We start from the raw sequence: 23,736 nt of genomic DNA, 5'->3' as shown, positions 1-23,736 counted from the left end.
CCCCATATCAGATGTACCATTAGCAAATATCTTCTCCCAGTCGGTTGTCTTTTTGTTTTGAGTACTATTAACATCTTAAAAATATTGTCTCCCAATCAATGAACATAAGATGTTTTTCTACATTTTTATGTCTTCTTTACTGTCTTTTAGCAACGTTTTATAGTTTTCATTGTACATGTCTTTTACCTCCTTGGTTAATTCCTGAGTTTATTCTTTCCGGTGCTATTGTGAAAGGACATTGTTTCTTTAATTTCATTTTCAGATTATTTATTGTTAATGTAGAAAAATGCAACTGATTTTTGTGTGTTGACTGAACTTTGCTAAACAAGGTTTTTTGTTTGTTTAAATAATTTTGGAGGAAATCTTTAGGGGATTCTATATAAGATCATATCATACATATATGATATAGATCATATACTATATCAATTGTGAAGTGACAAACAAAAAGTTTTAGTACAGTGCAAACTTTAGTTTTTTCCTGAATAAGTCACCAACAGGCTCTCTCTTCCCTTCAAATACTTTACTCTGATATTCACCTCTGTCGTGGCTTGTGTATAGAGCATTCTGCACTATACACACGCCACGACAGAGGTGAAAATCAGGACACTAACACAGATGGGTCATTATCTAATCTGCAGAATCCAACTAACTTTACCAGGTGTGCCAATGTCTTACTTTTCACTGTATTTTTTGAAATTTGTACCGTATGGATATGTTATATTTACAAAAATTTTTCTATGTTCGAAAACTACGTGACGGACAAGTAAAATTAAAATTAAAATGAATTCATTTAAAAATAAGGCTTGAGTACCAATGGATGTCACTTTCTCAGGTCTCGGATTGAGAGAGGGAGGCTCCTCATTCCGCTGCACATCCAGAAATATCCTCCAGATGGGAGGGACAATCCAGGTGGAGGCTCCAAAGTGCAGAAATTCCGGTACCGAAAGGGCTCGAACCTCGACCAGGCTTGGTGGCCCCACAGGATTTTGCACTCCTCGGCAGTCGAAATCAAAGTTACAGACTGGCTCCTGCACAGATCGCCAAGACTGCAACGTCGCCACGAGAGGGCGACAAATCACAAGCTTCCCAAGATCGCAAACGCTAGGACTGAGACAGACGCCTCTCGCCCGGGCAGGGCTCCAGACTTTCCCTGAACCCCGGGACCCACCGATTGTGCAGGGCTGGCACGCTGCCACCGGCCAGGCTCCATCCCACAGTCCAGATACACGCCGGTCAGAGCGCCTCGCGGAGGGTGCGGGACTCGGAACGCTCGCATGCTACCCACCTGCTGGCCGTTTGGTAGCGACTAGGGACCGTGCTGACACCAGTGAATCACCTCCTGGAGATTGGGAATGAACTGGGCGTCCGTTCTTGGGCGCCCACTCCCCTTCCTCTCCAGAACAACTCTGGGAAGCCAAGGGAGAATTGTAGGCATGGAGGCGCCGCGGCAGCGGAGACACAGATGCCCCGCTCTTTGCGTCCCCCTCCCGTCGGCAATCCTGCAGCCGCTTCTGTGTGCGTCTGCCCCCGGGGCAGTCACAGGAGGGGGCCTGTCCGGACTCGGAGACACACCGTAGACTGGCGACGCCCCAATCTGCTCCCCAGCACAGCTCCGCCCGAGCATCTCCAGGCACCCAGAGGCCAGGGGGGCTGGGAGAGGCGGGGCTAGAGGGGCGGTGCGGCACCTGTGAGATTTCATGCCCCATCTCCGCGAGGTGGGGGACCCAAGGATCCAGGTGTGTGGGGCTTGGTCCCCTGTTTGCAGAAGGACCGCTAGATCCGTGGAGCTCCGTTAGATCCGCCAGGGGGGCACTGGGGAGGGTTCGAGCCCCCCAAGCTCCACCGGATCACCACTACCGCTGACCACCTGCCGCTTTGCCAAGTGCCCCGGCCCCCAAATCGCGACCCTCCTAAGGCGTCCACACCCGAGCTGCCTGGATCCGCCTCGGCCGAGGGATCGCTGTGTGAGCCTGGTCAGTGTCCTCCCCTCTCTGAACTGCTTTCCTCGTCTACGTGAAGGAGACACAGACACGGGGGAGGGGCGAAGCCTTTATTTGCCATCCAGCCGGGGACTCCGCGCTCCGGCGCGCGCGGGGCTCAGAAGATCTTCAGGGCGTCCAGCTGCAGGTCCCCGCCCACCTCCACCGCGCGCACGCGCTCCGGCGGGATGCGGTAGCGGAAGTGGTGGTACTCGGCGTCCCCGACCACCGCCTGCGGGGCGCAAGGGTCGGTGTCACACCAGCGCGCCCGGGCCTCGCGGGCGCGCGCCCCGTGCCCCGAGCAACCGCGTCCCCCGCCGGGCCCCGGGTCCCCAGCAGGAGAACGGCGGATGTTCCCTGTAACCCCTCGGCCCCAGGATGCAGTGAGTGTCCTGGTGGCCCCCGCGCGCTTCGTAAGTGGTGGCGGTGGCTGTTATGACCACGACCACGGACGGCCTTGACCTCCTCGCTCCCGACGCATAGAGTTAAACTGCTGAACGGCCGGGCGGTGGAGGGTCTGCAGCGACCACTGCGGCTGGCACATGTTTCTAGGTCGCGTCTCCCAGCCCGTCCTTGTCCCTGCCTCAGACCCCGACCTCAGGCGACAATGAACACGGAGCAGGGGTCGGGGTGGCAGTCGGGGCCATGCCTCTCAGCTAGGACACTCACTCTCTGGACACTTCACTTTTGCTCCCTTTGTCCTTGCCCCTGACGCTAGAGGTGTTGCGTGCCCCACGGAGGGAAGGGGACTGGGGACAACCTGCCCAGCTTTGGCCACGCCCTTGCTCCCCGCCTCCACCAAGGGCCCCGCTGGCCTTTCGCAGCCCCAGGAGTGACCGAGCCCTGGCGCCCGCCCGTGTGGCAGAGACACACCTTGAAGCCGTCTCTGGTGGAGATGAGCAGCACTTCGAAGGGCTGCCCGCGCTGGAAGGGGATGCCGCGCCCGCGCTCCTCCTGGCCCCAGGCGCCCCCCTCCTTGGTGTTGAAGACCACCACGGACTCGTCCAGCCGCGGGTTGAAATGCAGAGCGGCCTCGCTTCCCTCCTCGCTGCACAGCAGGTTCACATAAAACCTGGAGGGTGGGGCAGTGGACACGTCAGGAGCCTAGAAGCCCCAGACCAAGGTCACCCGCCAGCAGACTGGGCCTCACCATTGCCAGAGCACATACGAATTTACAAGGACCCGAGTGTGCCGCGCGCCACACAAGGAGCGGGTGTGGACACGTGGCCAGGGAGCCCAGATTCCAGGGCGGCCACACACTTATTGGGGGCCTGGACACAATCCACCCTGCAAGGCTCATGCCACGCGATGGCCTGGGTCCCCCTCATTTCTAAAGAGTCTGGGAGTTGCCAAGGAGTCCGGTGCAGATGGCCAGGACACTCCCAATTTCCAGGGCACCCCCAGTTCCAGGAGGACTGGGAACAAAACCTGGGAACCCAGTCTTTGTAGGCAGCTCAGGTTCCCAAGAAGTTGCCAGGACCGGGCAGTCATCAGACTTATGACTCAGGCCTCCCACATGCCCAGGGCACCTCCAGATCTCAGGATGTATTTCCAGAGCTCCTGGGGGCTCAGTCTGGAAGTCATAAGACCGTAGACAGGAACCCTGAAGTGCCCGGGCACACCCAGAATCTTAGGGACCCGCAACTCTACAATCAGGGGACGAATTAGTGAAGACATCAGATTCTGGAAGGTTGGGAATGGCCCGGTGATTCCAAGACCCCGGAAGTGGCCCTGGGCCCTCGTTTCCTGGCTGTAAGAAGTCAGGTTCGGCCGAGCCTGGGGAGCCTGGGGACCTCCCACCCTTTCCCGCAGGGAGTGGGGTCACCCGGGGTCTCACCTGCTGGCCTTGTCAGGAACCACACCACGAATTCTCATGACGCTGCCAACTCCCATGCCCTCGGGCAGCGAGGTCTTGTGGGGCACGTTCTGCAAGAGCCAGGGAGTGGAGGTCAGTGAACCAGAGACCAGAGGGGGGAGACAGATGGGACAGTCCAGGGAGAAAACTGCCGGGACCCAGACCCGCAGAATCGGAGAGAAGGAAGGAGTCGGAGACAGAAACGGAGCTGGAGAGACAAAGAATTCACAGAAAAATGTCCAGAGGAGAGAAACCAAGAGGAGATGGGAGCGTCGGGGTGGGTGGATCCAGAGCCGGCGCCCAGACACTTCACGGCACACGCGAACCCCCACTTCCGCCCTTAAAATGAGAGGCCTCGGCCAGGCCTCGGCCCCTCCCCTAGTTTGATGCAGCCCTGGGGCAAAGACCTTCACAAACCCCAGGCCCCCAGACACTCACGGAGCTCCCTGCCATGGCTGGGACGTGGGACGGGCAATGGTGGTGGTGGGTATGGCTGCGGGGACCTCAAGTAGAAGCGGGGCGTGACTGGCCCTGCCGAGGACTCGGCCCCACCCATTTCACGCCCACGCCTGCGCCAGGCACAGGCCCTGGCCCTGGGGCGAGGGAGGCCCGGCACCCTCTTCCTGAGGCCTCTGAGCCACCTCCGCTCACCGAGGGTTCCCGAGTGAACTGCCCCTCTCCTTTGTGCTAACGACGGACACGGTTAAGAAGAACGGAGGAGGCTCATTGTGCCACTGTCCTATCTCCCTGCTCTGTGGCAGAGAGAAAAGCTCTGATGCCCATTTTGTCACGGGAAACCCGAGTCCTGAGGGGCTGAGCTGGGGGCTGGACTCCGACCCCCCTCTCCCAGGCTCGGAGCCGCTGCGCGGGGCCGGGGCTGTGTCTCCACCCAAATCCCACTTTATGCTTCTGTCATATATTGATAACCGTGGCAACGGGACCGTACGGGAAAAGGGAGCTGCAAGGGGCAGGGTGGTGGCCTGATATGCAGCGCTGTCCCCTGGTGCCTGGAGCAGTGCCTGGGACACGGCAGTGCTCAGTAAACACGACGAAAGGGAGAGAAAGTAACGTCGGCTGCCATTTTCTCAGCTCTGGGTCTGCCCAGCATGGGGGTGAGATCACTGATGCTCACACCGGCCTGGAGGGGCGGGCGCGGATCCACCCGTTTTACAGACAGACACTGAGGCTCGAAAAGGGGAAGCCATTCGGCCAAAGCGCACCGCTGTGCAATCCTTTGGTGACTGTGTGTCCGGCTGTCTTCATGTCACTCGTTCTGTCTCTGGGAATGCCCCAGTTTCTCTGTCACTCGGTCTCTGGGCCTCTGTCTCGGGGTCTCGGCCTCAGCCTTCGCGTGTTCCTCCCTGTTCCTGTCCTCTTCCTCTCTCCTGCTTCGCTTCCCAGAGCCACCTCCACTCTCCTGCCTCTATTTCAGGACAAGGGGGTGGAGTGTGGGGGACCCACCCAACCCCCAGACCAAGGAAGAGAACAAGGTGGGACCCTCCGCCCAGGCCCATTTCCAGCCCCCAAAGCCCGGGAATCAGAGGAATCCAGGGTAGGAAGTGTGGGCGGGGTGCGGGACAGCGCTGGGTGATGGTTCTGCAAGGCAGGGAGAGGGGATGGGGAGCTGAGCAGAAACCCCTCCTCCGGCCCAGGCCCGCCTCTCCACTTCCACCACTCACTCTCACCCCCTCTCTGCCTCACCCCACAGCTGGCAGGGGCCTGGGGCAGAGACTGCCTGGGAATGAAAACTCTGGGTGGAGACAAGCAGACTCTGCACCTGGTCCGATGCCCTCCCCCCCACCCCCGGCAGGCCTCCCAGACTCTCTTCACCCACCTCTCCCCACCCACAGACACACACACACACACACATCACCACACACACACAACACACACACACACACACACACACACACGGTGCCCAGGTGGTGGTGCAGTTGGGGGACCAAGCGCCTTGAGGCTTAGAGATGGGCAGCCATCAGCCAGGACCACCCAGCCAGGCCGGGGCCAAGGCCGGGTGGAGCCCGTCTGTGTGCCAAGGACACGTTGTTGGACTTTAAACGGAGAGGACAGCGGGGTGTGAGGTTGTGCCACCCACAGCTTGGGTGGAGAGATTCCCAGAGTCCCATGGGCTCCATGGCTCCCACCCATGAGGGTGGCCATTTCTTGTCCCATTTTGTGGTGCTACTGTATCCCTGTGACACATCTCCCTGGTTTCCTCATCGTGGCTGGATGTTTCTTCCCAGGCTGCCAACCTGCAAGTCCAGGCTCGACTTGGGCGTTTGTCCAAATGTTCGCACCTGATCTGTTGCCAGTTTGATTTCTGGTCCATTTCTCCTGACTCAGGTACGCGCATCTCTAATGATTCTCATTCAATTGTGTTGTTATCATCATATCAAACCTGGAAATACACTTTCAAGAGCATCGTTTTTCATGTCCAGATATTGCATGTATTTATTTCCCATGACTATTCTCAAGCTGCACTTCACGTTCATGAACCTTGCAGATTTTAACAGGATACATCGATGAGTTTTGTCCAACTCGTAGACCTGTGCAATCACCACCCCAATCCATTGTCTTCCAGCTTCCATCTGCTCCAGGACAGCACTGTCATTCCTCAGCGTTCATAGCCACAAAGTTCATTCGCATGAAAGTAAGAGGGGACGAGCAGGCTGGGTTTGCTGACTTTGGCCTCCTCCAGGAAACTACTGGCAGAGAAAGTAGCTAATTCCATTCAGTGGGGGTGGAAGAATTCGATGTTCCAGGTTTAGCTTCTTGGTGACTTTGGGTTGTTTTTTGTACACAGCAAAGATAATCCAGGGGCTGCCTTGGTGTTGTAAATAAACTTTCAAATGAAAAAAAATGATGCATTCAAATACCTGGCTTATTTCTTAAGTCAGGAAGCCCATTGGCAACCTTACAGCTCTATTTATGAATATAGTAAGTCCTTTTCTGTCATATCTGTTTCCCTGATAAACTTAGTTCATTAACGTTTCTTCAGTATTTTTGGCTGCACATGAGATTTTGCTTTGGATTAAGTTCGAAGTGTTTCCATGGTCCAATGAAGTCCCCACGCCGTAAGGAATTCTTGCGCATTTCCATGCCTGCCCTGCAAACATGCTGTTGCTCCCTCTCCCCCTCTCGTTCCTCCTCCGTTCCTTCCTCTGCTGGACTGTTAGGTGCCATAGTCCTTACGTGGGTGAGCACGATGCAGGACAGGGCGAATTTCCCCGAGCGGCGGGGAGACCAAGCCCGGCACCGAGAGACGAAGCAGGTCCTTTGGCAGAGAAAGAGATTCAAACACACACCAAAGTCAGAGTCAAAAGGAAAGTTTATTAGAAAAGGGAGACTGTGGTCTCCTCTCAGAGGCAGAGTGAGAGGGACAGAGTAAAGGCACTGAGAGGGACCCCGAGTGTTCAGGGAATTCAGTTTTGTTTTGTTTTGTTTTCAGGGAATTCAGTTTATATGTTATTCTTTAGTTCCTGTGAGTTATTGTTTAAAAGACTCTGTCACCCACTTCCTTTGATATGAACATACAGTGAGGAATGGGAAGTATATAGCATGAAAAAGTAAGAATATATAGTGTGAAAGGCCCGCTGGCAGTTCCCAGCCTTTAATCCATAGGTTCCTAGTGGTTTTAGCCACAGGGAATGACTCTTGGTTCCATTTCCCCTTCACAGGTGTGGGGAAAGGGCTGTTAGTCCCAGCAGACATCTCCCTGTGTTCAGAGGTGACCTCCCAACCTGGCGGTAGGGCTGATCAGCACATTGCAGCCTCTGAATGTGGCTTGATTAACATTTTAATTCCTTTGCCACCTTGATACATGAAGCAGGCTCTGCCTCCTGGGGGTGGAGAGGCCAAAGGGTCTGGGGGGCTGAAGGAGCGCTTCTCTGCTAGCTGGATGCATCTGGGTGTTAAGAGTGGAAAATTTTCAAGTGAGCCAACTAGCTAAGTCAGCTACAGGGAAGAAATATCTTTAGATACCAGAAGTTGTCCTACTTGCTTGTGTGTGGTTAGGAAGTGTATTGTATAAAATATGTAGATGGCCAATGTCTGCTTCTGTGATCCATTTACTTGTTAATTAAGGGTGTTGTTCGGGGCAAAGATATGCTAAAAGCCAACTTCCACTTCTGTAATCTGCTGGCTTGTTCAGGGGACCACTAGGATATGGTCCTGAGCTTTATCAGCTGCCTGCTCTGAAAGCTCGGGGCTGATCTCCTCTAGCCCTGCGTGGTAGAGAGTCAGTCGCCGGCCGGCTAATAAAGGCTCATAATTAATCTCAGTTGGCTCCGTGGGTCTCAGAATTGTTTGCGCCATAACATGGGGAGTCAGAGGAGCAGGTGAGGAGGGTCTCGGCCGAGGGCTGGCCCTCAGGACTCCGGGGTAAGAAGTGCAGTAGAATTGGGGGACCTGAGCCCCCAGCAGGGGAGAAACACCCTTGCAGGGGTGGAGCCCACGGAGAGGAGAGGCGCATCACCCCAGCTGGGCCCGGAAGCCACCCGCTGTTGAGGAAATGAGGTGTGGGTGCCAGCGTGTGGCAACGGGAGCCCATTCTCTCTCACTCACTGGCGGGAGTTACAGATATGGAAGAGGGAAAATGTCCATGAACCCTGTGACCCTGGATTGGAATTGGAGGAACCCGTGTGCACTAATGGTTTCCTGAGCGGGGGTTTCATTTGATGGTGGGGGCAGGTGTCTCTAATTTTAAAATTGTCATTGTGTTAAAATATAATATTCACCATTTTAACCATTTTCAAGCAAACTATGGGATTAAGTGCTTCCCCATTGTTGTGCGACCATCACACCATCCACCTTCAGAACTTTTTCGCCTTCCCCAGCTCAGTCTCTGCGCCCACGAAGCGCTAACTCTCATCCCCCTGTCCCGGCCCCTGGCCCCCTTCTGGTTTCTTTCTCTATAAACTCGATGGCGTCAGGGACCCGTATGAATGGTATCATCATACCGTGTATGCCCTCCTGTGTCTGATTTCATGAGAATAAAATTTCTCTTTTATGAGAAATAAATACAAACGTAAATACGTGTGTGTTGAAGCGGCAAAATACCCCACCCCAAAATAAGCACCTTTGGCATGAGGATTATTTTGAGCTAAAGGCACCTGCAAAACAGCAGATGTAAGAAGGGCATGCTTATCTCCCTTTTCCTCCCTGAAATCAAGCGATGGAAACTCTCCTGTGACAGATGCCTTCCCAGAAGGACCAGAAGGGAGGTAACGTGTATCTCACGCCGAGACCTAGAGGATTGTACACAAACAAGCCTCAAGCCTCGTCAGAATAATTCTTATCTTTCGTTAGCTTCCCAGAATATTAATTTAGTTACTTCTCCGCAATTACCTCTATTGTTCAACTTAATAGAAAAGCATGTAGGTTTGGGCATTTCTCTGACTTCAGTTCCTCGTGAGGGTTGCAGTGACACATAAAACTTCAGTAAATGAGTGTGAATTTCTCCTGTTAACCTGTCAGTTTGACACATCAGCTTAGTCCTCGGGCCCAGCTGAAATATCCTAGGAGAGTGGAGGTAAAATAAAGCTTTCCCTCCCCTACAATGTACAGACAGACTCCTGAGAGGGCCCAGGGACAGACACCTGAAAGCAGTGAGCACACCTGTGCCCACACCTTGGCGGCTAGTGGGTGACAGAGTCTTTTCTCCACTCAAGGAATTCCTGCGGAAATGGCCGCTCCAAGGCTTGGACAGGGAATGTGTAAGATGTTCCAGGAACAACTTACTGTGTCACAGAAGAAGGAGTTGGTCCCCAAGTGCTAGGGCATGTTGCATGGTACATTAGCTCACCCGAAGGACTCTCACAGGCCGAATCTGGGAATTGATTGTCACCCGTGACAATTCTGTGAATAAAACAGAAGCTATTAGCCTAAACTGATGTTGTCTTACTCTGTTAGGGCTGTTCTAATGAAAAAGCCATCAATTGGGCAGCTTATAAGCAACAGAAATTTGTCAAGGCTCTGGAGGCTGGGGAGTCCGGATCCAGGCGCTGGTATATTAGGTGTCTGTTGTGAACCTGATTCCAAGTTCATGGACAGCCTTCTTGTTGTGTCTTCAGGTGGCTGAAGGGGCAAAGCCGCTCTCTGGGCCCCTTTATATGAGCGCCGATCCCACGTAGGAAGCAGGAGGGCTCCGCTTTATGACCTCATCTCTTCCCAACACCCCACCTTCTAATACCATCCCATTGGGATTAGGTTTCAACGTAATAAATTGTGGGGACACAAACATTCAGTGTATAGCAGATGTGGATAATTAAAAAATAGAAATGATAAAACTTTAATGATAACAGGATATTTGCATATTTCCAAGCTCTTCCCCACAAAACGCTTACTAATGACAAAGCATAGAGGGGACCTTTATGGTGGAGAAGCCTGGCAAGTACCACCAATCACATGATCCGAGTCAACATCACCAGCAGTGAGACACATAGAGGGCACGTGGGCAGCTTGATAGGATGCACACAGAGTCACTTCTGAGGTTCTTCTGCCAAATGTATATAACCTGAATCTAACAACAGGAATACATCAGCCTGTAACCTCCCAAAGTGTCCAGGGCTCGAAAGGCAAATGAAGACCGAGAACCACTCCAAACAGAAGGGGACCAAGACTAAGAAGACGTGACGCTGGGTCCAAACTGAATCCTTTGCCTCAAGGGAAGGTAGAGATCAGCAGGCAGAACCTGAATGGGGTCTAAAGATCAGGTGGCACTGGGGGCTCCATGTTGACTTCCTGATACCGATGGGTGTAGGTGAATGTCCTTTTTATAGAAAACACTCATTAGAGTGATGGGGGGTTGTGGGGCTCCCTGTGGGCAAAGTGCCCCCATAGGGCTATATTTGCTGTAAGTTTGCAAGTGTTTTAAACTGTGAGTCTTAAGTACTTTAAAATGTTCAGTACTATTTTTAATGTAATCAAAATATTTTAAAATTAAATTCGCAAGTCTAAATTATCACTCAGTTATATACTTTAAATTGGAGTCACAAGTCTACTCAGTTATTTTAATATGCCAAAGTTTTTAAAAACATTACACATACTTAATCGATCAAAATGAACATCTTTTAAAAGAATCATTTTATAACCACTCCACTCAGATGACTGTAATAAAAAAGAAAGACGATAAAAAGTGTAGGTAAGGATGTGGAGAAGAGAGAACGCTCATAGTCTCTTTTGGGGTCCTTAAGGTGGTGCCGCTGCTCCGGAAACACTCTGGTGGTTTAGATTAAACACAGAGTTTCCATACGACCCAACAATCCCACTCTTCTGTGTACTAAAGGGAAATGGTGACACATACCACACAAAAACTTATACATTCATGTTCATAAAGCATTGCTCACAATAGTTCAATTATTCATTATCGAAATGTGGAAATATTCCAATTATCCATCCATCGATGGTGGATAAACCAAACGTGGTATATATCCATACAACGGGAGAGTATTTGGCCATAGAAAGGAATGAAGAGCTCACACATGGTACGACATGGATGAACCTTGAAAACACGACACTCAGTGAAAGAAGCCAGACACAAAGGCCACGTATTGTCTGATTCCATATGAAATGTCCAGAAAAGACAAATCCATGGAGACAGGAATTAGTGGTTGTCAGGGGCTGGAGGGAGGGGACAATGGAGAGTGTCTGACAATGGGCATGAGGTTGTTTGGGGGGTGACAAAATGTTTGGAATTAGATAGTGGTGATTACGAAACTTTGTAAATATAGTAAAAACCACTGAATTATGCACTTACATGTTTGGGTTTTGTGGTATATAAATAATAAATAAAAACAAATATGGGAAGTGGAAGGTGGGTGGCTTTACAGATGAGGCCAACTTGGCTGTGGTTTGGCAAGTATTGTGTTGGGTGAGAGGTACCGGAAGTTTTCATTATACCATGTTCGGTCTACCCATGTGCATGTTTGATATTCAACATAATAAAAAAAAATTAGATATAGACAATTAACTCAGAAAAAAATTTTCCCAGCAATACCAACAACGTGCATGAGAAACGTCTGACTATAAAGCCAGACAAGAGAGGAGATGTGCAAGCTCTAATCAGATGTCATTTTATTACTTATAAACATTGTGGCCCTGCAAGGTAAGAAAAATAACTCAGCTAGACAGAACACTGATATATTGGACAGGCAAAAAGTCCTCTGATGTGTATGTGGCTGACACATCACACTTGAGAATGTGCCATTTGAATCCAAGGGATGCTGGTCGGGGATGGCCTTGAGACTCTAGACTTCATCAAGAAGGGTTTGAGAAACGTGGCCAACAGTAGGTTCCAAAGATGGCTACAGTAATACCTCCGGTTCCTCGGGCTCTTCTATGATGTGACCTTGCCACGTTGACCATAGAGGGGACAGGGGGTCCTGTGCCCCTCCGCTTGAGTCAGGGTGGGCTTCTGCTCATTTACCACCAGTGGAATGCAGCAGTGATAACGGTCAGAAAGGCTGCTATCCTGTGAACTGGAACTCTTGTTTCAGAACCCTGAGCTGCCCTGAGAGCTTTGGGGTGTCTCTGTTGGAGAGGGGGTGAGTCTGCTTTGGGTGGGGAGGAAGAGAATAAATTAATATTATTACAGCCAAAGTGGTAGGCAGTGACACAAATGAATGAGAATCATTAAAGATGCACATATCCGAGTAACTAGAAACGGACCAGAAATCAAACTGATAACAAATCAGGTACAAACATTAGGACAAACGCCCAAGTCAAGCCTGGACTTGCAGGTTGGCAGCCTGGGAAGAAACATCCAGCCACGATGAGGAAACCAGGGAGATGTGTCACAGGGATACAGTAGCACCACAAAATGGGACAAGAAATGGCCACCCTCATGGGTGGGAGCCATGGAGCCCATGGGACTCTGGGAATCTCTCCACCCAAGCTGTGGGTGGCACAACCTCACACCTCGCTGTCTTCTCCGTTTAAAGTCCAACAACGTCCTTGGCACACAGACGGGCTCCACCCGGCCTTGGTCCCGGCCTGGCTGGGTGGTCCTGGCTGATGGCTGCCCATCTCTAAGCCTCAAGGCGCTTGGTCCCCCAACTGCACCACCACCTGGGCACCGTGTGTGTGTGCGCGCGCGCGCGTGTGTGCGTGTGTGTGTGTGTGTGTCTGTGGGTGGGGAGAGGTGGGTGAAGAGAGTCTGGGAGGCCTGCCGGGGGTGGGGGGGAGGGCATCGGACCAGGTGCAGAGTCTGCTTGTCTCCACCCAGAGTTTTCATTCCCACTCAGTCTCTGCCCCAGGCCCCTGCCAGCTGTGGGGTGAGGCAGAGAGGGGGTGAGAGTGAGCGGTGGAAGTGGAGAGGCGGGCCTGGGCCGGAGGAGGGGTTTCTGCTCAGCTCCCCATCCCCTCTCCCTGCCTTGCAGAACCATCACCCAGCGCTGTCCCGCACCCCGCCCACACTTCCTACCCTGGATTCCTGGGCTTTGGGGGCTGGAAATGGGCCTGGGCGGAGGGTCCCACCTGGTTCTCTTCCTTGGTCTGGGGGTTGGGTGGGTCCCCCACACTCCACCCCCTTGTCCTGAAAAAGAGGCAGGAGAGTGGAGGTGGCTCTGGGAAGCGGAGCAGGAGAGAGGAAGAGGACAGGAACAGGGAGGAACACGCGAAGGCTGAGGCCGAGACCCCGAGACAGAGGCCCAGAGACCGAGTGACAGAGAAACTGGGGCATTCCCAGAGACAGAACGAGTGACATGAAGACAGCCGGACACACAGTCACCAAAGGATTGCACAGCGGTGCGCTTTGGCCGAATGGCTTCCCCTTTCGAGCCTCAGTGTCTGTCTGTAAAACGGGTGGATCCGCGCCCGCCCCTCCAGGCCGGTGTGAGCATCAGTGATCTCACCCCCATGCTGGGCAGACCCAGAGCTGAGAAAATGGCAGCCGACGTTACTTTCTCTCCCTTTCGCCGCGTTTACTGAGCACTGCCGTGTCCCAGGCACTGCTCCAGGCACCAGGGGACAGCGCTGCATATCAGGCCACCACCCTGCCCCTTGCAGCTCCCTTTTCCCGTACGGTCGTGTTGCCACGGTTATCAATATATCACAGAAGCATAAAGTGGGATTTGGGTGGAGACACAGCCCCGGCCCCGCGCAGCGGCTCCGAGCCTGGGAGAGGGGGGTCGGAGTCCAGCCCCCAGCTCAGCCCCTCAGGACTCGGGTTTCCCGTGACAAAATGGGCATCAGAGCTTTTCTCTCTGCCACGGAGCAGGGAGATAGGACAGTGGCACAATGAGCCTCCTCCGTGCTTATTAACCGTGTCCGTCGTTAGCACAAAGGAGAGGGGCAGTTCACTCGGGAACCCTCGGTGAGCGGAGGTGGCTCAGAGGCCTCAGGAAGAGGGTGCCGGGCCTCCCTCGCCCCAGGGCCAGGGCCTGTGCCCGGCGCAGGCGTGGGCGTGAAATGGGTGGGGCCGAGTCCTCGGCAGGGCCAGTCACGCCCCGCTTCTACTTGAGGTCCCCGCAGCCGTACCCACCACCACCATTGCCCGTCCCACGTCCCAGCCATGGCAGGGAGCTCCGTGAGTGTCTGGGGGCCTGGGGTTTGTGAAGGTCTTTGCCCCAAGGCGGCACCAAACTAGGGGAGGGGCCGAGGCCTGGCCGAGGCCTCTCATTTTAAGGGCGGAAGTGGGGGTTCGCGTGTGCCGTGAAGTGTCTGGGCGCCGGCTCTGGGTGGATCCACCCACCCCGATGCTCCCATCTCCTCTTGGTTCCTCTCCTGTGGACATTTTTCTGTGAATTCTTTGTTTGTCTCTCCGGCTCCGTTTCTGTCTCCGACTCCTTCCTTCTCTCCGATTCTGCGGGTCTGGGTCCCAGCAGTTTTCTCCATGGACTATCGGTCTCGCCCCTCTGGTCTCTCCCCTCTGTTCTCTGGTCCACTGACCTCCACTCCCTGGCTCTTGCAGAACGTGCCCCACAAGACCTCGCTGCCCGAGGGCATGGGAGTTGGCAGCGTCATGAGAATTCGTGGTGTCGTTCCTGACAAGGCTAGCAGGTGAGACCCCGGGTGACCCCACTCCCTGCGGGAAAGGGTGGGAGGTCCCCAGGCTCCCCAGGCTCGGCCGAACCTGACTTCTTACAGCCAGGAAACGAGGGCCCAGGGCCACTTCCAGGGTCTTGGAATCATTTCCAACCTTCCGGAATCTGATGTCTTCACTAATTTGTCCCCTGATTGCGGAGTTGCGGTCCCTAAGATTCTGGGTGTGCCCGGGCACTTCAGGGTTCCTGTCTACGGTCTTATGACTTCCAGACTGAGTCCCCAGGAGCTCTGGAAATACATCCTGAGATCTGGAGGTGCCCTGGGCATGTGGGGGCCTGAGTCATAAGTCTGATGACTGCCCGGTCCTGGCAACTTCTTGGGAACCTGAGCTGCCTACAAAGACTGGGTTCCCAGGTTTTGTTCCCAGTCCTCCTGGAACTGGGGCTGCCCTGGAAATTGGGAGTGTCCTGGCCATCTGCACCAGACTCCTTGGCAACTCTCAGACTCTTTAGAAATGAGGAGGACCCAGGCCATAGCATGGCATGAGCCTTGCAGTGTGGATTGTGTCCAGGCCCCCAATAAGTGTGTGGCCGCCCTGGAATCTGGGCTCTCTGGCCACGTGTCCACACCCGCTCCTTGTGTGGTGCGCGGCACACTCGGGTCCTTGTAAATTTGTATGTGCTCTGGCGATGGTGAGGCCCAGTCTGCTGGCGGGTGACCTTGGTCTGGGGCTTCTAGGCTCCTGACTTGTCCACTCCCCCACCCTCCAGGTTTTATGTGAACCTGCTGTGCAGCGAGGAGGGGAGCGAGGCCGCTCTGCATTTCAACCCGCGGCTGGACGAGTCCGTGGTGGTCTTCAACACCAAGGAGGGGGGCGCCTGGGGCCAGGAGGAGCGTGGGCGCGGCATCCCCTTCCAGCGCGGGCAGCCCTTCGAAGTGCTGCTCATCTCCACCAGAGACGGCTTCAAGGTGTGTCTCTGCCACACGGGCGGGCGCCAGGGCTCGGTCACTCCTGGGGCTGCGGAAGGCCAGCGGGGGCCCTTGGTGGAGGCGGGGAGCAAGGGCGTGGCCAAAGCTGGGCAGGTTGTCCCCAGTCCCCTTCCCTCCGTGGGGCACGCAACACCTCTAGCGTCGGGGGCAAGGACTAAGGGAGCAAAAGTGAAGTGTCCAGAGAGTGAGTGTCCTAGCAGAGAGGCGTGGCCCCGACTTCCACCCCGGCCCCTGCTCCGTGTTCATTGTCGCCTGAGGTCGGGGTCTGAGGCAGGGACAAGGACGGGCTGGGAGACGCGACCTAGAAACAAGTGCCAGCCGCAGTGGTCGCTGCAGACCCTCCACCGCCCGGCCGTTCAGCACTTTAACTCTATGCGTCGGGAGCGAGGCGGTCAAGGCCGTCCGTGGTCGTGGTCGTAACAGCCACCGCCACCACTTACGAAGCGCGCGGGGGCCACCAGGACACTCACTGCATCCTGGGGCCGAGGGGTTACAGGGAACATCCGCCGTTCTCCCGCTGGGGACCCGGGGCCCGGCGGGGGACGCGGTTGCTCGGGGCACGGGGCGCGCGCCCGCGAGGCCCGGGCGAGCTGGTGTGACACCGACCCTTGCGCCCCGCAGGCGGTGGTCGGGGACGCCGAGTACCACCACTTCCGCTACCGCATCCCGCCGGAGCGCGTGCGCGCGGTGGAGGTGGGCGGGGACCTGCAGCTGGACGCCCTGAAGATCTTCTGAGCCCCGCGCGCGCCGGAGCGCGGAGTCCCCGGCTGGATGGCAAATAAAGGCTTCGCCCCTCCCCCGTGTCTGTGTCTCCTTCACGTAGACGAGGAAAGCAGTTCAGAGAGGGGAGGACACTGACCAGGCTCACACAGCGATCCCTCGGCCGAGGCGGATCCAGGCAGCTCGGGTGTGGACGCCTTAGGAGGGTCGCGATTTGGGGGCCGGGGCACTTGGCAAAGCGGCAGGTGGTCAGCGGTAGTGGTGATCCGGTGGAGCTTGGGGGGCTCGAATCCTCCCCAGTGCCCCCCTGGCGGATCTAACGGAGCTCCACAGCGGTCCTTCTGCAAACAGGGGACCAAGCCCCACACACCTGGATCCTTGGGTCCCCCACCTCGCGGAGATGGGGCATGAAATCTCACAGGTGCCGCACCGCCCCTCTAGCCCCGCCTCTCCCAGCCCTCCTGGCCTCTGGGTGCCTGGAGATGCTGGGGCGGAGCTGGGCTGGGGAGCGGATTAGGTGTCGCCAGTCTCTGGTGTGTTCCCGAGTCACAGGCCCCCATCTGTGATCCCTGGTGGCCAGCGCAGGGGACGAGGACCCCATGGGCGGGGGTCCTGGGTCCCCGCTGCTGTGGCGGCCCCATGTCCACCGTTCTTCCTCCTAGTCTTCCCTGAGTGGCTGTTATCCACGCTGTCCAGGTTCTTGATGTCTCGAATAAATAATTGAGTAAGACACTGAAATACTGCAGAAAGGAAAAGCTTTATTAGAAGGGAAAGTACACTTCCATACATGGATGCGGGCCTGACCAAGACAAGCGTGGCTCAAAGGCCTGATAACAAAGCCTTTGGGTTTTTATCCTTATTTGCTCTGGGTGATTACTTTCCTTAGAGGAGTGGGCTTCCTTGATTGACAACTAAGATTGACAGGTCTTGGTGATTCATCATTTGCTTTCTGCGCATGTTTGTCCCCAGAATTCAGACTTGTAGAATGATATTAATGAGCTTCTGGGCATATGCATCAGATTAGAATTATGGTATAATGAGGCTCAGGTGAATTAATGATCACTGATGTCTTTATTGTGCAGGTGCGAGTGGCTAGCTGAAACTAGTATCCAATTTCCTGCTCACTTGCTTCTTTATATGAGTTACTGTTAGCCCCAAAATGCCTCTGGCTAGCTTAATTGTGGGAAGACTAGGGCTGACTCATTCTAGGATGGGATGACCTCAGTATGTTTGCAGGCAGATCTGAAACCGCCTAACTAACTTTCTTGCCTAACGCTTTTTATTATTAGTATGGATGCTGAGAGGCAGGAGGTCTTTTCTGTATCTGCTTCCTACTGAGAAGGGTCATAGTCCCTACCTACAGGGGTTTCACGGAGCTCTTTCCCTTTCTGCCTTAGTGGGAGCGGGGTCTTGGGTTTCCTCCTGAAGTGCCGCCCCAGTCCCTAGACAAGGAAAAGAAGATACAAACTTATTATTTAAATCATATATCTATTAATTTCGATTATTGATTTGCCTATTAAACGAGTGAAGGGAAACAGGCTTGGTTAATATATTTCTTAAAGAGTAAAAAAGGACCTTTGGCCTGAAGTCCCCTTTCCTCTCAGACTCTAAGGGCCCTGCCTGGCCTAACGCCATTTCTGCTAACAATGGGCCAAAGACCCTTATCATTAGCCAGAGGATCTGAGTTCAGTTTGGGGGCAAGTCCAGGGATTTGAGGGAGAGGACCTTTTTCCCAAAGAAAGGAGGAAAGAAAACTTAACTAGGTTTACTAAAAAGATTAAGAACTCTGCAAGAGATGTCCTGTTTCATTTCCTGCTAAAAGATTAAGAATTTTACAAGTGACATCCCGTATCAGCTCTGGAGAGGAAGGTGAGCAGGCGCTTCTAGACAGACGATAAGTTTTCCCCTAATCGCCAGGTGCTGATTATCTGGTGCCGGGGGAGTTTTTCGGTGGGGACCATGAGCACCCCAAGTGCCGCACTGTCCTTGAGTCGCTCTGATCTTCCTGAGTCCGGGGAGTAGAGCCCTGCCTGTGGCAGCGTGCTCGCCCCATACTTGGATTGGGTCCCGGATCCAGGAATGCCGGAGCCCTGCCACTGACTGGTGCGATTAGACAGCAGGCCAAGAACCCACGCGCAGTGAGACAGACCTCTCCCTTCCCTGGGGGCCGCTGCCCACATCCCAGTCTGGTTTCTGACTTAACATGAAACAGAACATTAGGTCGTGAGAATACCAGGCCCCACCTGGGGGCTTGAGTCTTTTCAGGACCCGTTTTTCTGCCCCTTGAGACCCTTCAACTAAAGGCGCCTGACCCCATGCCCGGCCCTTGAGAGTACATCTCTGGGTGGGCCGCAGTTTGGGGATGTTAACCTAAAAATAAAAAGCCAAAATATGAAGCAACAAGCGTTTGAAAACACAGAATTACAATCGGGGGCATAGATACCAGCAAAAAGCCAAATGGTGTCCTGATTTCAGGGTGAAGGCAAGGGATTTTATGAGAAAATGGAAAAGAAATAATTACATAAATTGAAGAAACTTAAGTTGGTGGTAGCAAGCTAAGTTACTCTTCAGCTGTAATACATGGCTGGTTACTGATTCTACAGAATGCTTATAATTACCGGTCCTTGTGGTCAGGATGTCTGCTTTCCTGTTGGCTTTGCAAACAGTTGTAAGAGAATATTAGCTTGGCACAGTCCAAAGGTCATTTAGCCCTGTTCAAACATTTTAAGAGGTCAGGGAGTGAGGCATACTCCACTTATGTCAAGTGTTCACAATGGGTCACCTCTCCCAGCAGAAAACCCAAGAAAGTCTGAATTTCCCTGGTCTCCTGGGGCTCCTTGTTGAATGACTTGTTTTTTACTTTTATTTGCCTTTGTCAAGTATTATAAATATATATATTTAAAAGTTTTTTAACGATAACATGTACATATGATCCATTTCAAAAGTATTCAGTGAAAAGTACAGTTATTGGCACAACCGATAAAGGTGGTTCGGGTCCTGGGTTTAGCTCACAGTCATCCAGGGTTTACAGTTTTGCCTTACAGTGGACATGAGGGAGAATGTTCTTGTTTGGAAAAAATGCACAAAAATGTATTTGAAGATGATCGGGAAGTGTGCTGGCAACTTATTCTCAAATGAGTGTAGGAAAAAAATATTTGTACTGTACTTACAATTTTCTGTCATTTCAAAATTCCAATATATATATATATATATATATATATATATATATATATATATATATACACACACACACACACACAAGAAAGTCCTCCTTTATGAGAGTAAACTGCTGTTACCCATGTGTAGCGGAGATGGTTTGGAAGAAAAGTCGGAGACTGGAAATGTGTAACTTACATGGATAAAGGAGAGGAGGATGGACAATACTCCCGCCTCCCATCTCCATGGCCTTTTATTGAGCTTCTCAACGATGCTAGCTTTATAATTTAATAGTAGTTACTCTCAGATCAGTAGGTACAAGCGACGCCAACTCCCAGATTCAGCCTCCAAGCCACCTCCATGTTCTCAGCTAACTTCCTCTTAAGTATCTTTTTCTAGTCCCTAGAGCAAGAAGTCTTGGAATCGGTCAGGCGTATGTGCCCTTCCTGTAACGTGTCCTTGTGTGCAAGTCCACATCTTCTTCCATTGTTCTTGTTGCTCCAAGCACCAGACATCCTGCCAGGACCACGGGCGTCTCTTACAAAACCCATGTCTTCATTTCTTGTGTGTCTTTCAAAAAATGCATTTCTAAACACAAATATTTTCCCTCCTTGCATAAATGGTAGCATCCCCCACCCACTGACCTCATTTTTGTCATAAGTGCTTTCACTTTGCTGGCTGGTAAGGAGGAATACAACAAACGTCACCTGAGCCCTCCTGGGTGTCTGGTGATGTCACATCATTCACTGTATTTAAGCTAAACTGTAGTGAGTGTCTTTAGACCTACGTCAACCAATAGCTTTTACCTTTTTTATCATCTTTTCTGATTACAAAATGTATGCATGCTCACTCCAGAATTTCGAATATCAAATTTAAAGTCACCAGCAATTTCGATCCAGATAATAATCGCTGTTAATATATTAGTGTTTCTTTCTAGTCTTTTTTCTATCATAGTTTACATACACTATACATTTTGAGAAATTTAAAAATATGTGTATTTTGAAATATGTATTAACAAATATTGGAAAATTGGCATGCATATTACACATACATATATATTTCCAAATATGTGTCAATAGCTAACACTTCCTCAGTCCCTGCTCTGCGTCGTCGCTGTGCTGCTGTTCTTTCGATCCTTACAACGACCCTCTGAGGTAACGCTTATTGTTCCTATTTTGTAAATGCGGCGTCTGATGCACAGGAAGGCTAAGTGACCTGTTCGAAGCCACACATCATGTAGATGGTGGAACAGGAGGGACCAGAGCCAGGTGAATGTGACCCCACGGCTCGGGGTCTAAACTCCTGGGAATTTGTGGTTTGCTTTGTTTTTTAATATCAACTTTACTGGGGTCTAATGTAATACAGCTAAGTCCACCCTTTCTGGGTGTACAAGCCCATGAATTTTGACAGACCCACGTGGCGTGTGCCCAGCACCACAGTCAAGGCAAAGGACGTTTGCATCGCGCCGCCCAAGCACGCCCCTGGCACCTGGCAGCCGCTGATCTGCTCTCTGTTACCCTAAAGTAGTTCTTCCTGCTGTCAAATTTTGTGTAAAAGTCAGGTCCGTGCTCCTTTCTGCCTGGCTCCTTTCTCTCGGCGTAATGTTTCTGAGGTTCATTCACGTGTTTGCCCACATTGGGAACTCTCTCCTTCCGGTCTGAGTGGTTCTCCACGCATGACCGCACCGCGGTGTGTTATCCATTCACCTGCTGGTGGACGCTGGGGTTGTTCCCCGAGTTGGTGATCACGAATAGGACGGTATGAACAAGTCGCTGTGTGGACGTGTTTTGATTTCTTTTGGGTACATACCCAGGAGCCGAGTTGCTGGGTCATGTGATCGGCGCATGCTTAACTTCATAAGGAATTGTCAAATTTTTTTCCAGTGTGGTGGAGCCATTCTACGTGCCCACCTGCGGTGTTGAGTTCCTGTTTGTTTGTTCATTTTAACTTTAGCCATTCCAGTGAGTGTGTAATGTTATCTCATTGTGGTTTATTTTGCATTTTTCTGTAACTACTGATGCTTAGTGTTCATTGTATATTCTCTTTGTGAATCATCTGTTCAAACTGCCCATTTTTAATTGGATTGTTTGTTTTCTTATTTGGGGTTATAAATGTTCTTTATACTTTCTATATTTAGTCATTTGTCAAATATATGTATTGTGAATATTTTCGCACATCTTTTCATTTTCTTAACAGTGTTCTTCTCAGAGCAGAAGTCTGTAACTACGACAAAAGTACACTTTATCAGCGTTATCTATTACGGCTTGTACTTTTGTGTCCTACTTAAGAAATCTTTGCCTACCTCAGGTCACAAAGATCATCTCTTGTTTTATTTTTTCTAGCTTTTTTTTTAAAATATAGTTTTAGCATTACGTTTAAGTCTATGTCTCATTTTTAGTTAATTTTTGTGTACGGTGTGAGATAAGGGTTAAGGGTCATTTCTTCCAGTAATTTCAGCACCATTTGTTGAAATGACTGTCTTTTCGCCCGTTGAATTACCTTGACATTATTTGTCAAAAAGAAATAGATCGTATATGCGTGGGTTCATTTCTGGACTCTCCCTCCCGATTCATTGATCTGTGGGTCTACCCTTATGCCAATGCCACATTCTTGGTTACTGGAGCTTTCCAGCAAGTTCTGAAATCAGGTAGTATAAATATTCTAACTTCATTCTTTTCAAAATTGTTTTAACTACTCTAGGACTTTTTAAAATTTTTTTTTAATTTTAATTAGTTTCAAGTTTACATTCTAGGTCTTTTAAATTTTCAAGTAAATTGTAATGAATATATCTACAAAAATTATGACTATTTCTATAGAGAAAAAAGACCATTTTTTATTTCTTATCTAGTCAGTTTAGATAATTTCTGACTTTCTAGGAATTTGTTCTCATCTAAATTGCCTAATTCATTGGCCTAAACTTATTCGTAATATTTCCTTGTAATCCTTTGCATTTCCTGTCGTGACGTTAGTGACGTTCCCTTCTTCTTGATTTTGGATGATAATCATTGTTGTGAGGAGTGAATGAGTTGATACACGTAAGGCCCTAAAATCATTGTCTCGGTGGGGGTGGGGCACTTAGATTTATTATGATGGGAGGATGGATGGACAGATGACTGGATGGCTGGATGGACAGTGTATGATTGAAGCAAGGAAGGGAGAGACAGTGACGGAGTGAATGGAGTCAGTCACAGACACTCATGAGACACCTTCAGACATTTTTATTAGAGGCCTAGAAGGGAGTCTTATGGGGTCTTTCTCTCTGTGCTCCCAGGGCTTACGGTGCCAGGAATAGATCAGATCTGGACGTAGGACAAGGTGACATCACCCTGGATCTCCAGCACGTCCACCCTCGGGAAGGCTGAAAGGCGGTGGGAGTAGTCGAAGAGGTGCTGGCCATTGGCGTAAACCTTGAAGCGATCGTTGCCACAGCGGATGGACAGCTGCAGGGAGGGAGGTGTGAGGCCAGAGCCCGGCCGGAGGCTTGGGAGGGAGGGAAGAGAGACCCAGACTCACATCAAAGAACTGGCCAGGACCAAACGGGTTGTGGGAGAGACTCCTCTCCTCGGATCCCCACGAGCCATTCAGATAGCTGTTTCGAACCACGGCGCCTTCGTTCATGCGGACGTTAATGTGCAGGGCCAGGTCCCCTGAGGACTCCACCCTGAAGTTGATGGCAAAGCTGGGGACAGAGAGAGAGATGAAGAGCCAGAAGGGGCCAGCACCTGTTTCCTCGGGGTGGGGCTGGGGGGGAGGAAAGGGCTGAGGACCAGACTCACAGGTCTGAGGGAGGAGGGGCCTGAGGATTCCCGCCTCAGTCTGGGTTCTGTACCTCTGGCCTCTGGGTGGCACGAAGCCCTTGACTATGACGGTTCTTCGGGCTGTGAGGCCCCCTGTCAGTCTCCTTATAAATGGCACGGGCTGTGGGAAGAGAACGTGCGGTCCCATCATCTCTCAGAAGCCAGATGCGGGTACAAATTTTCAGAGAAGGGTCCCTAGTATTTCCAGGAAATGTCCCCAACCCCTGTCCCCTGCCTCACGCTGACCTCCAATCCC

General features: G+C 51.9%; 3 protein-coding genes across 3 annotated transcripts in view; 1 reads left to right on the top strand and 2 right to left on the bottom strand.

The window, feature by feature from the left end:
• Positions 1–1,146: 1,146 nt before the first annotated feature.
• On the bottom strand, positions 1,147–4,483 carry LOC120596295 (galectin-7-like). The gene is made up of 4 exons (XM_039854889.1): positions 4,273–4,483; positions 3,817–3,905; positions 2,853–3,051; positions 1,147–2,211 (listed from the first exon to the last, which is right to left on the bottom strand). The coding sequence occupies exons 1-4, from the start codon at positions 4,285–4,287 to the stop codon at positions 2,098–2,100; spliced, it is 417 nt and encodes a 138-aa protein (XP_039710823.1). The 5' UTR covers positions 4,288–4,483; the 3' UTR covers positions 1,147–2,097.
• Positions 4,484–13,669: 9,186 nt separating this feature from the next.
• On the top strand, positions 13,670–19,487 carry LOC120596270 (galectin-7-like). The gene is made up of 4 exons (XM_039854834.1): positions 13,670–14,359; positions 14,744–14,832; positions 15,588–15,786; positions 16,429–19,487. The coding sequence occupies exons 1-4, from the start codon at positions 14,345–14,347 to the stop codon at positions 16,540–16,542; spliced, it is 417 nt and encodes a 138-aa protein (XP_039710768.1). The 5' UTR covers positions 13,670–14,344; the 3' UTR covers positions 16,543–19,487.
• A 3,399-nt stretch (positions 19,488–22,886) lies between these two features.
• LGALS4 (galectin 4) overlaps positions 22,887–23,736 on the bottom strand; it is a 23,032-nt gene continuing 22,182 nt past the window's right edge. Inside the window, exons 8-10 of the mRNA XM_039854820.1 lie at positions 23,513–23,631; positions 23,197–23,362; positions 22,887–23,123 (exon numbers count right to left, since the gene is read on the bottom strand). Of these exons, the coding sequence (XP_039710754.1) occupies positions 22,977–23,123; positions 23,197–23,362; positions 23,513–23,631 (432 nt within the window). The 3' untranslated portion in view covers positions 22,887–22,976. The remainder of the gene's footprint in view (positions 23,124–23,196; positions 23,363–23,512; positions 23,632–23,736) is intronic.

Source organism: Pteropus medius, unplaced genomic scaffold, assembly GCF_902729225.1.
Source record: "Pteropus medius unplaced genomic scaffold, Ma_sr-lr_union100, whole genome shotgun sequence".
Lineage (NCBI taxonomy): Eukaryota > Metazoa > Chordata > Mammalia > Chiroptera > Pteropodidae > Pteropus > Pteropus medius.
The sequence above is the reverse complement of the archived record's forward strand: the minus strand, read 5'-3'. Positions and strand labels throughout refer to the sequence as shown.

Excerpts from the sequence above, each read along its gene's own strand:
- LOC120596295 (XM_039854889.1), bottom strand. Across the intron at positions 3,052-3,816 it reads GTTCCTGACAAGGCCAGCAG|GTTTTATGTGAACCTGCTGT; the intron begins GTGAGACCCCGG and ends CCCACCCTCCAG. Across the intron at positions 2,212-2,852 it reads CCACCAGAGACGGCTTCAAG|GCGGTGGTCGGGGACGCCGA; the intron begins GTGTGTCTCTGC and ends TGCGCCCCGCAG.
- LOC120596270 (XM_039854834.1), top strand. Across the intron at positions 14,833-15,587 it reads GTTCCTGACAAGGCTAGCAG|GTTTTATGTGAACCTGCTGT; the intron begins GTGAGACCCCGG and ends CCCACCCTCCAG. Across the intron at positions 15,787-16,428 it reads CCACCAGAGACGGCTTCAAG|GCGGTGGTCGGGGACGCCGA; the intron begins GTGTGTCTCTGC and ends TGCGCCCCGCAG.